General features: G+C 42.9%; 1 protein-coding gene across 2 annotated transcripts in view; it reads right to left on the minus strand.

The window, feature by feature from the left end:
- Window positions 1-917: 917 nt before the first annotated feature.
- The window catches only part of LOC147431451 (WD repeat and SOF domain-containing protein 1), a 127,341-nt gene continuing 115,726 nt past the window's right edge, over window positions 918-12,532 (minus strand). The window contains exons 8-18 of one of the 2 annotated variants that reach the window (XM_086494046.1): window positions 3,711-3,785; window positions 3,217-3,312; window positions 3,072-3,135; window positions 2,902-2,955; window positions 2,731-2,816; window positions 2,319-2,379; window positions 2,182-2,246; window positions 1,993-2,098; window positions 1,820-1,908; window positions 1,587-1,752; window positions 918-1,500 (exon numbers count right to left, since the gene is read on the minus strand). In XM_086494046.1, coding sequence (XP_086350172.1) covers window positions 1,590-1,752; window positions 1,820-1,908; window positions 1,993-2,098; window positions 2,182-2,246; window positions 2,319-2,379; window positions 2,731-2,816; window positions 2,902-2,955; window positions 3,072-3,135; window positions 3,217-3,312; window positions 3,711-3,785 — 859 coding nt within the window. In that variant the 3' untranslated portion in view covers window positions 918-1,500; window positions 1,587-1,589. Of the gene's footprint in view, window positions 1,501-1,572; window positions 1,753-1,819; window positions 1,909-1,992; window positions 2,099-2,181; window positions 2,247-2,318; window positions 2,380-2,730; window positions 2,817-2,901; window positions 2,956-3,071; window positions 3,136-3,216; window positions 3,313-3,710; window positions 3,786-12,532 lie in introns of both variants that reach the window. The other variant, XM_086494045.1, reaches the window with a different exon arrangement.

Genomic DNA, 12,532 nt, shown 5'->3' on the forward strand with positions numbered 1-12,532 from the left:
GACAAGGTCGTTCCTAGGACGTAGTAAGTTCCTGGTACACATACACATCTAACTCAATGAGCATTTGATGCTTATTCAATGTATTACGAACCAAACTATAAAAGACCTCACATGTATCAATCATCAGGGCAGGGTTTGATAATAATAGATTTATGGGGCAAGGAAGGCCACCAATCAAACCACTTTGGAATGGAGAAAGAGGTTATGAAGGCTTTCTCTATACAAAGACTCGTGTTAAGTGGTACTAGCTACATTGGTTTAAGCCACCAAAGTTAGCATGCTCATTTATATTACCTCCGCTTAGCACATACAAGCTTGTAATCTAGCGATGCAACATACCACAACCGTGAGGGGGTTGTAAGGGTGCAAGGCTCGAGATAAGTATTTTTTAAAGAACCTCGAGATTTAACCAAAAACGTCCTACTGCTCTGGCACATCTCCCACATATTGTCTAAGTAGATTCACATGGAAGGCTTTTATCGCTATGCTTATACCAACTCCTATACTAGAAATCAACTTCTGCTACTGCTTGAATTCTTTAGAAACCAATCTAGCCTTACATGTAGGCTTAGAATCTCTTGATGTGAACTTCTTCTTGTTAAATCCATTTGCTAGGCAAAGCATCCATCCCATGCATCAAAAACCATGTACATTGTGGCATCCATCCCATGCATTAAAAGCCTTCATGCTATTTATTTCTCAATATGTACGTGCCATAGATTTAGATGGCGTCAAACTACCAAGCTGTGCACTGACCTGATGCTGCCTACAATTAAAAGCACGTCGTAAAAGCAAATTGCATGGCTTAAACAACCATAAATGAATAAAAAAACGACATATATATTGAGGCACAAACATTAGACTATGCAAGATATTAATCAAAAATATAAGCAACAAATATTCAAAAAATCAGCCAATCCTAAAAATTCATAGTATCAATCATAAAATCAACCTGAAGATTCTCGAAATAAATCCCTCTATCTATAAAGGAGATATTAGTCTGTATGTAAAAATTGATTGTTTTCATGACACAAACAAGCTTGCAAAATTACAAACACCGTTTCTGGATCTGCTGCTGCTTGAAGATCCAGTGACTAGGTGAATAAGAGGATTAGAGGGGGGTCTCACATTATATAGCCTTCTATACAAGTCCCCCTTGACCGTGCATGTCGCACAAGCTTTGCTTGATTAGCCAAAGAAGCCGTGCTTCGTTCTTTTCTTGCTTTTGCCTTCTCTCTCTCTCTCTCTCTCTCTCTCTCTGCCTCTGCGCGCACGTGGCAGTGGGCACTAACACTACCATAAGTCATTGAAGCCATGCGGCAATTTTACTGTTTTATTGTGTTTGCTCTGTTACCTGTTGCAAAACATTTTGACGTATAGGAAAGGAAACAGCCGTTTCTGCATTTCAAGCCCCTGAAACGCCATTTTCTTGTCGCTATGGTACATGCTCATCGCAGTTCTTGCAGGCATCATACATGAACAGGAAGATGAAAGGTGTGGCTGCAACAATAGATCAACATTGTTGATATTAGCACATATTGCTGGTATTATTGAAATGAGGATATAACCTACCCAACACATGGGACCTGTTACTCCAGTTCTGCAACAATTCGTTTCTTGCGTACAGATCGATGTGGGACGGCCCCAGGTGCACTATGAGCTCGTTTCCTGTCTTCTCGCTTCTTCTCAGCATCATAGACCGTGCGTCGTACCTTGGCCGCCTTATAAATAGGCTTGGGGAGATGTCGATGCCTGAAATATTTTGGCTTCATAAAATGCTCTGAACACAAGTTATCCATACAGTGTGCATAATATGTACCTGTCTATTCTTTGGATTTCTGGTAGGTGCTTGTAGCGCTCTTTTAGAGCGTTATGGTAAGCATGCTTATGTTTCTCTCTTGGAAGCAGCTGTAAGATAACAATAGCAGTCACAAGAGGAATACAAACATTATCTAAAATGTTGCATTAGAAAAGAACAGGTACGCTCCTTACCACACCAAGTTGTTCAGATGCCTTTGCCTTCCATAAGCGAACATTGGTATCATCACTTCCCGAAAGCACATAAGTGCCATCACCACTGAACTTAACACAAAAAACCCTGAAACACAACAAAAGTTATCAGTGTGCATCATCCCAGCTATTAATGAGCACAGGCAAAGACAAACTAAAGTAACAAGCTACCTTTGCATCCTTTTGGTATGGTACACCTCTTTGCTATGGCCACCATTGTATGAAAAGAGACGAACCTTTTGATTATGACAAACAAATCAGGACGTTGCACTGCCTAAATGAAAAAAGCTACCAGACACATTACTGACCGTCCTGTCATAAGACCCCGTGACAAACTCTCGGCCAGTGGGAGAGAAATCAATGTCCATTCTGTCTCATAAAACAGGAAGTTCAGTGCATAATTCTGGAGTCAATCTGTACAAATCATGATTTGTGACGGATTGCTGTTTAAACACACAAAAACTAACAGCATCACTATGAATCTCCTGAGCACTAGCTTATAATATATTCGCATACCAATATACTGTGCATGGCGAATAGAGTCGCAGATAGAAGGATGCTCCAAATGCAATAAATGCATATGATTGACTAATTTGCAAAGCCTCATAAATGAAACCCGAAAAGCTAGATGAAAATGGGCTCAATGCACAGCTTTGTAGCCCTTAGGTTTCTTAACAGCCAAACATTGCTTACAGGACAAAGTCCAAGGCTAAAGCTTACACAGCAGACACATGATCTTTGTGAACACATAGTGCACCCTGCAGCTTACGCATATCATATGAATAGCAGTTGCAATCTTCGTTAGCCTGCAAATTTTAAAAAAGTGTTCTTAGTTCGACAAAACATAAAGTCGGCATCTTTTGTGTAACTTGTCACCCAAAAGACACTTACAGAAGTAAAATTGAAGGCTTCCCTCGGATTCCAGGCAATAGCATTTGTCCGTGTCTGTATGAATGTGTAATCGATTAGTTACGGACAAGCCTCCCTAAAAAATTGTCAGGGAAACAATACTGTACAAGGGGGACAACAAGTTTTAAGCATAACACCCAAAAATTGTATACCTGCATGATTAATTTTCGAAGTGGAGTTCCCATGCGAAGGTCATACAGTACAATGCTCCGATCACTGTTTGAAAAAAAAATAACCATTACATAAAGCTTATCCGAGCAACAAATTGAAAATAATGCTAGAAAAAAAAATTATCACCTTCCCGTGGTGCAAAACACTTCCGGTTCTGCAGGATTGAAGCGAACAGAGATAACTGTATCTGAGCCCCAAGAGAAGCTTTCGATAGGCTCTGACCTTTCAAATAAATCCAAGTTATTAAACATCTCAGCTCTGAGGCTAGAACAGCTCACTACTACAATCCATAGTTTTCTGGCACTCCGCCCACCCCCAAGGCACTTTCTTTTTTTACACCATCCTTCTCTCTAGGATGGGTAAAATGATAAGACATAAATATTTATGTAAACCTTTTTATCTCGTAGACCAATAGGTCTCTTACAGATGTTAACAAGACCATGCTGTTACAATAAACAATGTTGTACTTTCATGCTGTCATGCGCGTGATATACCACAAGTTTGCAGTAATGAATACATGCATGCAGTGGGTGTGCGTTTGTGTGTGCGCATGTCATTTGTTGGGGGGGGGGGGGGGGGGGGGGGGGGGTTGTTGTCTAAGGAGGCCACAAAAGGCTAACCTGTTGTGGTCCCATACATCTACTTGTGCACCAGCAGTGGCAAAACAGTTTCCACTCCATTGATGATCGATAGCTCTGCAATTCAACAGCAATTCTTGGCTGTCTTGGAGTAAAGAACAGTTACTTTTTCAACAACGTAGAGGGAAACACTGCCCGTAGTCTATGCTTGTCAAATACGATTCTGGAGGAAGAAAAGTTTCCCAATTCACTATCACACAACCCACACTATCTATACTTTTAAGGATTTAGAAAATCAACTACAGCTCCGAGGTTGCTAGATACGAGACATTAAAAATGGGAATGAAAGAAGCGTAAAAACATGGTTTGGAATGTGTCCAGGCCATCAGAATGGAAAACATGTTCAGTACAAGACACCATACATATTATGACCATACGCTCAAGTGCACTAGCATATGTGGGCACCTAAGGGCACATAGTATTATAAAACGCATCTTACAGGCGTTAAGAAACGCTTAAAATGACAATATGGGCTGCTTGTGTTTTTTTTATTTTTAAAAAGTTTGTTGTCACGAGTTACCTGTACGATGGTTGAAAATGTAGTAAGCATAGATGGTAGGAAACAGTGTGGGTCAAGTAATATGCAACCTTGTTCAGCTCACTCACAAGAGGACATATAGAAGTGAGAATATATATTTTTTTACTGCAGTTACGCGTGCTAAAACAAGGCTTAGGGAAGAAACCTCAAGGTCGTGCGCTTGTGTTGTAACGGGTGGGCACCACGTGCCAATAGAAAAGAACAAACAAGAAAACTTTAAGCGCTTCAGAACAACAGAACGGAAAGAGATGCAAGGCACACGAGACACGGAGTGGCGAAGTTCCACCCCAAGAGAGCACTGGCCCCAAACCCTAGCACCCCTTTCGGTATATCTTTATATTGCTTCAACTCGGTACAATGTCAGTGGCTCTACTCTGCATCTGTTCCCACAAGAATGCTAGAGAGAGAGTCCAACGTTCATATTTAAAAGGCCATGGCCATTCCAAAAGGAGTTACATAAAATGCTACAAGACTAAAAGCATATGATCTCCAAAAGCTAGCGCCCAACAAGCTGCAACGTAAGACGTGGAAATCCGTACACCGTCCAACAGGAATCACGGATCTATCCGTGCAGTGCCACGTGACAGTCAATAAAATCTGGAACGTCCGTACAATCAACTGCCACGTCAGCAATTATCCACGCAAGTCTTCACAGCATCATGCTTTATTTTAAGAACTTCGGCCTCATCGGGCGGGGTCCCATAAGTTGGAAGGACTTTTAATAATTGGGAACTCTTTTAATGTTTGGCCCACTCGGTGATGAATTGTATGGTAGTGAGAAATTCTTCTTCTGTTGTTTCTAGGGTTTAGGCCCCTCGGCCGCGATCTAGTCAGGTAGGTTTAGGCTCAGGGAGCCCTAACCTAGTTGGATCTTCACTGGCTTGATACGTAGCAGTTTGTGACATCCTCCCTTCTTGAAAGGAGAGCAATATCCACGATTACAATAAATCTGCAAAGTTAGCAAATATTCAAAGATCCTTCCAAGGGTCATTTCGAGGGACAATCGGTTTTCTCATTCCATATCGGAGTTCTTGTGTCACAAGACAGGCACCACGTGCCAAAAGAAAAGAACAGACTAAACAAACTTTCAGCACTTCAATAACAACTGAATTGAAAGAGAGAGAGAGAGAGAGAGAGAGAGAGAGAGAGAGAGAGATGACACGCGACACGGAGTGGCGAAATTCCACCCCAGAAGAGAGTATTGGTCCCAAACCTTGGCACCCCTTTCGGTATTTCTTTATATTGCATCAACACGGTACAAGCCGGTACTCCAGACTCAGCACCTTCTCCAAGAAGCATGCCACAGAATGAGCCCTTAGCACATATTTAAAGGCCCTTGGTCTATGAAAAGCAGTTTACATGAAAAGCCTTCAGACTCAAAAGCTTCTGGTCCAAAAGCAATGCCAAAAAGCTGCCAACGTAAATCACGGAATTCCGTACAACGACCACGTCAGCATTGTCAACGCGTTTTTCGGAAAGCTGCCATGTCAGCACTGTCAGCGGAAAATCCGGAACCTGCCATGTCATCAGCTGCTACGAATGTGTGCGGGTCCTGCTTTATTTTAATCCTTTATGTCACTTGGGGCCCCATCGGACGGGGTCCCCATAAGTTGGTAGGACTTCTTCCTTTGTTACTTGTTCTTCTTAAGGTTTAGGCCCCTCACCCGGCATCTGCAAGATGGCTCCATTCTTCACGGCTTTGACACGTCAGCAGTTTGTGACATCTCCCCTTCTTGAAAGAGAGTAATCGTCCGCGATTACATACAGCATATCTGCAAAACAACTCAAGTTAGCTCAAAAATTTCCGAGGGTCATTCCGAGGGACAATCAGTTTGCTCTTTTTGTTAAGGAGCTTCTCCTTTCGGCTCTTTTGATCAAGGAGTTGGCTTCTTCTTTTGTCCAGATCGGAACTCTTGATATTCCAACGTAGTAAAATTAGCCATCACACCCAGACCGCACTGATCTTCCGCGGGTGTCTTGATGCACTAAAATTACATACCCAGGCAATCTCATCCAATTAGGAATATTCAGTGGTTGGCACATCACAATGCAACACAAATGCTCACATATGCATGTTACAAGACATAGAAACATAAAGCCGCCGATGAACACTCCCCTCGCAAATAACCATCCAGGTCAGGGCCATGAGCTATTCAACGATTCCCTCATGACTCTCCTGCAAATAACCTTAAAAGGTTCGAGCCATGACATATAGAGGCCTTTTACAGCCAAACACCCTCCAGACCGCAGCCTGCGTCGTTTGGAGGTGCTGAGAGTAACCATTGCTCAAACTTCTTAATACTCCCCCCGTAAATAACCATGCAGGTCCGGGCCATGAGTAACAACAACAATACTCCCCCCGTAAATAACCACAAGGGTCCGGGCCATGAGTAAAAACATCACTTTTCAATCATTCAATACTCCCCCCGCAAATAACCACAAGGGTGCGAGCCATGAGTATGAATGAGCAAGCATTCTGAAACATCATTTGTCACTACTCCACCCGGGAGTAAATCACAAATCAATGAAACTAGTATTAAAAACCAGAGTCAAACATTTCAAAACGGCACCAAAACAAGTTCAAAACAGATACCATCCATTTCAAACAAAATCACCAAACAAGTTCAAACAAAACTCAAACTTTAATAGCAATCTCGACATTAGCCGAGCTCGAAAAGTCGACTGAAATTCCATCATGAAACCTGCAACAAAAATTAGGGTTAGATTCCTTTCATAAGGTCATAGCCGACCATAGCATGGTCCATCAACTCTTGAACATGTAGTGTTCCTTTGGCGGCGATGGTAGTCCCAATGCATAGCAATCACACCGGACCTCCAAGGTCATCAACAAGAGAAACCTGTTGAGAGAAATTTCAAGTTAAAATCTACTAGCGTTTCCATGGTAAGCATTTCAGGACACCCCACTCTGCCAGAAGTCACACTCCGAAGGAAGATGTCAGAAACATATAACATCGGGCAAAAATTTTCTTGAAAGCTTGCCAAGTCCTTGGAGTGTGCGGCTTGGTAGCTATAGAGATCAACATCTGCATGGCACTGCCTCTGAGAAAAACAGCAACTCGAAACAAACCTTGGATCCTTCTCTTGCAAGTGATCTTTATGGCTTATGCCCTGTAAGACATGAGCGGTGAAGATGGGAGAACGCCCGATGCGCGATGTATGAAGCGTGGGAGTGGCTAATAAGTTCGGAGTCGAGACCCGAAGATACTTCAAATAAAATTCCAGTAGACTTTTGGAAGCGCCGGTTTGCTCTATCTGCTCTTTGGTAGGACCGGTATGCTTTCAGAAAAGCACACGCCTTATGCTCTGATACCACTGTCACAAGACGGGCACCACGTGCCAAAAGAAAAGAACACACTAAACAGACTTTTAACACTTCAATAACAACTTAATTAAGAGAAAGAGACGACATGCGACATAGAGTGGCGGAATTCCACCTCAGAGAGTATTGGCCCCAAACATTGGCGCCCCTTTTGGTATTTTTTCTTTATATTGCATCAACACAGTACAAGCCCGTACTCCAGACTTTGCACCTTCTCCAGGAAGCATGAAAGAGAATGAGCCCTTAGCACATAATTAAAGACCCTTGACCTATGAAAAGCAATTTACATGAAAAGCCTTCATACTCAAAAGCTTCTGGTCCAAAAGCAACGCCAAAAAGCTGTCAGCGTAAATCACGGAATTTCGCACAACTGCCACATCAGCACTGTTAGCACGTTTTGCGGAAATCTACCACATCATCACTATTAGCGGAAACTACCACGTCATCAACTGCTACGCATGTGTGCGGGTCCTGCTTTTTAATCCTTTACGTCACTTGGGGCCCCATCGGATGGGGTCCCCATAAGTTGGTAGAACTTCTTCTTCTGTTACTTGTTCTCCTTAGAGTTTAGGCCCCTCAGCCGACATCTGCAAGTTGGCTCCATTCTTCAGGGCTTTGATACGTCAGCAGTTTGTGACATCTTGATATTCTGGCGTAGCAAACTTAGCCATCACACCCAGATCATGTTGATCTGTGTAACAAACTTGGACACCCCAAGTCTAGAATCTGGCACGCACACAAGAGAGAATCACTTTAAACACTTCACACTTCATTCACATTTCAATTGAGTCGACACGGCCGACGGAGTTCCGTGCCCAGAGAGATTAGCCCCAAAGACTAGCGCCCCCTTTCGATATTTCTTTTTATATTAATAATTGAGCAAAGTACAATTGCCCTTGGGTCGCCTCTGCTCACCGGCTCGTCAGCACAAAGTGAGCTAGAGAGAGCCCAAGGGGCTTATCTAAAGGCCCTTGGCCTTTCGTTAAAACTTCTTTAGGTGCGAGAGTTCTTTTTTCCAGCAAGCATAATTAGAGGTGTTCCAAGAAAGGTTTTGAGTAGGATAGCCAAGCTTGCATCTTGCTATTATGGGGGAAAAGCTTGCATCTTGCTATTATGGGGGAAAAGCAATTCATGCAAAGCTTACAACTCAAAAGCATTGGACTCCCAAAAGCTAGCGTCCAATTCAGCCAACGCAAATTGCATTCTTACATACGGTCTGCCACGTCATCACAGCCAGCACAATATGTGGAAATCCGTACGGACAGCCACGTCAAGAGTGCAATGTGAATTGAGGAAAATCTGTACATCCAGTCGCTCGCCAATTTTTAATACTCCTAGTGACCCCAGGGCCTTGTCGACAAGTGCCCATAAGTTGGGACGCTTATTAGTATGCCACGTCATCAGTTTGTCACATACCCCTTTCTTGAAAGAGTTGTGATCGCCCTCGACTACGCCTGCAAAACAAACAGAGGCTATAAACCAATTTAGTAGACACTGACTCTAAGTACTGACGCACTAGACTAACAAAAATCTAGCACTTGCATAAAGACGACTCAGTCAATGCACATTCACATCATATCAATCACATAAAAACTGATTCCAGACCTAAGACCATGATTCTTGGCAACGTATTTAGCAATCGCATCTAGATCCATCTCAGACCTCACTGATGTCGGATTAGCTAATTCTTACTGCGATCATGTTCCTAGATTCTCAAGACCAAAACGTTGCAGTCATTTCGTCTTCCAATCCTGCACTCAAACAAAATCACATGAGAGAGTACACATCAATCAGGTTCAAGTTCGAGAATTCCCATTTCAATATTCATAAAGTCATACAGCCAATACTGTCAGCACAGCAGTATCCCTGACATCCAAAGGGAAATCATTGACTCTATTTCATCCAAGCATTATGTGACAAAAAACCGGAGCGACTCTCCTCTTGTGCAGTCCCCTCTGCACCACATTCAATCGTGTTGATCCGCGGGATCTTTTGGAATAGACGCAGCTAAGCGGAAAGCCTCAAGGTAAAGTTCCAAAATCTGAAGAGTATCTGCTAGGTCGTCCTCCTCCCTCCACTTCGCATCCAATGCCGGATAGTTCTTAAATTTCACTAAGAACCACCGAATCACTAGCAAAATAATGGTAGCCAAAAGGAGGAGAATCAGGCAGAAGCTGGAGGCCAACCAGTCCAAAGGGCTGGTAGTACTGAACAGTTACAACGAAATATGCAAGACATGATGACCATGATGCAGGAATTACGACCTAGCGTTCTTGGTGGTGAAGGTGGTCGTGGTCGTGGACGTGGTAGAGGGATGGCTCAGGCATGTGAAGCTCATCCTAATGCTAACCAGGGTCGTAGGCAAGGTGGGTTTGAGCCGCAGAGAAGGTTCATTCCTACTTGTTACAATTGTGGTGAGCTTGGTCACATCAGCACTTATTGTCCAAAGCCAACAAGGATGGGAGGGGATATGTTTCCACTTCCTCAGCAGATTCCTAATAGAGCTAATGATTATGCATTGGATATACACGGAGATCAAGGTACTGGACAGGAAAATCAAGCCTCAACCTTTGGTGGTCATGTGGGTGTTGTGCGGATGGAAAAGAAAGACGCAGATGTGTTGCCAATAGGCAAAAGAGAAAGGGAAGGCCATGCAGCACCAGGGCCTAGTCGAAAAAAAGGGAAGGAGAAGGAGGGTGAAGATGCAAAAGTCAAGAGAAAGAGAAAGCCTCGTAGACGATTTGAAGTGGCAGATTTGCCTTTGAAAGAAGGCCAAACAACTTATAGTTTAAAGGAAGACCTGATTGGGAGGAAAGTAGATTGTACTTTTGGACAGTTGATGAATATGGTGCCCAAACTCAAAAGGCAGTGGAAGTCATTAGTGAATCCAGAAAAAGAGCCGAAGCATGGACAAGTTAGAGTGTTGTCCGTGGGAGAGTTACCCGACATTTGTTCTCTGGTGAATGCTTGGCACACAAGTGTGGGGCATGAAAGAAGCCTACATTGATGGAGGTGCTCAAGTTTGTGTGATCACACAGTCATGTGTCGAGAGACTGGCTCTCATTACATGCAGAAGCTCTCGGTTTCGGATTCGACTAGCAAACCATGCAAAGGTGAAATGTTTGGGGATGATCAAGAATTTGGAAGTTGAAGTCTTTAACGTGAAAGTTATGGTGAACTTTCATGTTCTGCCAGCTAGTCTAGGAGCCTTTCCTCTCATTTTGGGACGACCTTGGTTGAGAGCTGTTGGTGCCGTCCAAGATTGGGGCAAGGGCACAATCGGTGTGCATGGCAAGAAGGGTGAAAAGAGGGCGTTTGATATGACTACCAAACAACCTATGGCACTTGAAGATGTGAGTGAGAATGATGAGTCCGAAAATACCAGTGATGATAGTTCTGAAGACTCAGAAAGTAGCACTACTTCAAGTTCTAGTGATGAGGGTGAAGTGTCATTTTTGTTGTTAGACGAGGAACAGAAACAAGTTAGTGAAGTGCTACAATTATCAGGGAATATAAATGCTTCAAGCCGTCTAGAGCAACTTGAAGAGTTGATACAACCTAAACAAGAACTGCCAGTGAAGAAAGAGTTGATTCAAAATATGCTGAGTGAAGAAAGAGTTGATTCAAAATATGCTAAGTACTGATCTGACACAAGGAGAAAGAAGGGAGTACTTAGCAATGTTGGACAAGTTTCCAAATCTTTTTATTACCTCATATCAGGAAATAAGGGGTTTTGTTGGGGATCCTGTGAAGATCGAGCTAGTTGAAGGGGCAAAACCAATCAGACAGAAGCTAAGGAGGATGGGCAAGGAACAGAAGAATGCCTTAAAGGAAGAAGTGGATAAGCTTTTGGATGCAGGATTCATTGTGCCAGTGGATAATACTGAATGGGTGAGCCCTGTCGTAGTCACCCCAAAGAAAGATAGGCGTTGGAGAGTATGTGTTGATTACAAGCCACTAAATGCAGTGACCAAGAAAGACCCTTACCCTTTGCCTTTTATTGATCAAGTGCTAGATGCAGTGGCTGGTTTCGAGAGATACAGTGTCTGTGATGGGTATTCAGGATACTTTTAGCTTATCCTTGCTCCTGAAGATAGGAAAAAGACTACGTTTATCATGCCATGGCGTTGTTTCTTCTTTTGTTGCCTTCCTTTTGGGTTGACAAATGGGCCAGGAGCCTTTGAAAGAAAAGTAGACTGGGTCCTTGCTCCATTTCTTGAGAAGTTTGTCAAAGGGTTCATAGATGATTTCTGTGTACACAGTTCAAGGAAAAAGCATGTTCAGAACCTTGAAATGACGTTTGCAAGGTATGATGAATGCGGGGGTCAGTTAAACCCCAAAAAATGTCATTTGGCGCAGCCAAGGGTGAAGCTTCTTGGACATGTGATTTCAGAAAATGGGATTGAAGCAGATCCAGAGAAAGTGGAAGCCTTATTATTGCTGTCATCCCCAAAGGATACAAGACAATTGGCTACTTTCATTCAGAAGGTTAAATAGCTGTCTCGATTCATACCTTTGCCATCACAGTTACTATACCCACTGCAGCAAGTGGTTAAAAACGATCCATTGGAGTGGACACAAGACTGTGAAGAAGTTTTCGATAAGGTCAAAGAAGTTTTGAGCACACTGCCTATTATGCAAGCTCCTTATTGGGAGAAAGAATTTTATGTTAACCCGTCAGTTGGAGATGATGCCATTGGGGCTATGCTATTGCAAAGAGGGAAGGATTCCAAGTATATAAAGCTTGTTTATTATGCTAGCCGAGTTAAAACCCCTCATGAAAGAGAGTACTCAGAGATTGAGTTGGTGATGATTAGTATGGTCTATGCTTGCAGACAATTCAAGCATTATCTATTGCAAAAGTCGTTCACTTTTCTCACCAGCTATTCATTGCTGCCTCAGTTGTACTCAAATATATCAAAGACA

Source organism: Adiantum capillus-veneris, chromosome 21 (assembly GCF_014529385.1).
Source record: "Adiantum capillus-veneris isolate H3 chromosome 21, ASM1452938v2, whole genome shotgun sequence".
NCBI lineage: Eukaryota > Viridiplantae > Streptophyta > Polypodiopsida > Polypodiales > Pteridaceae > Adiantum > Adiantum capillus-veneris.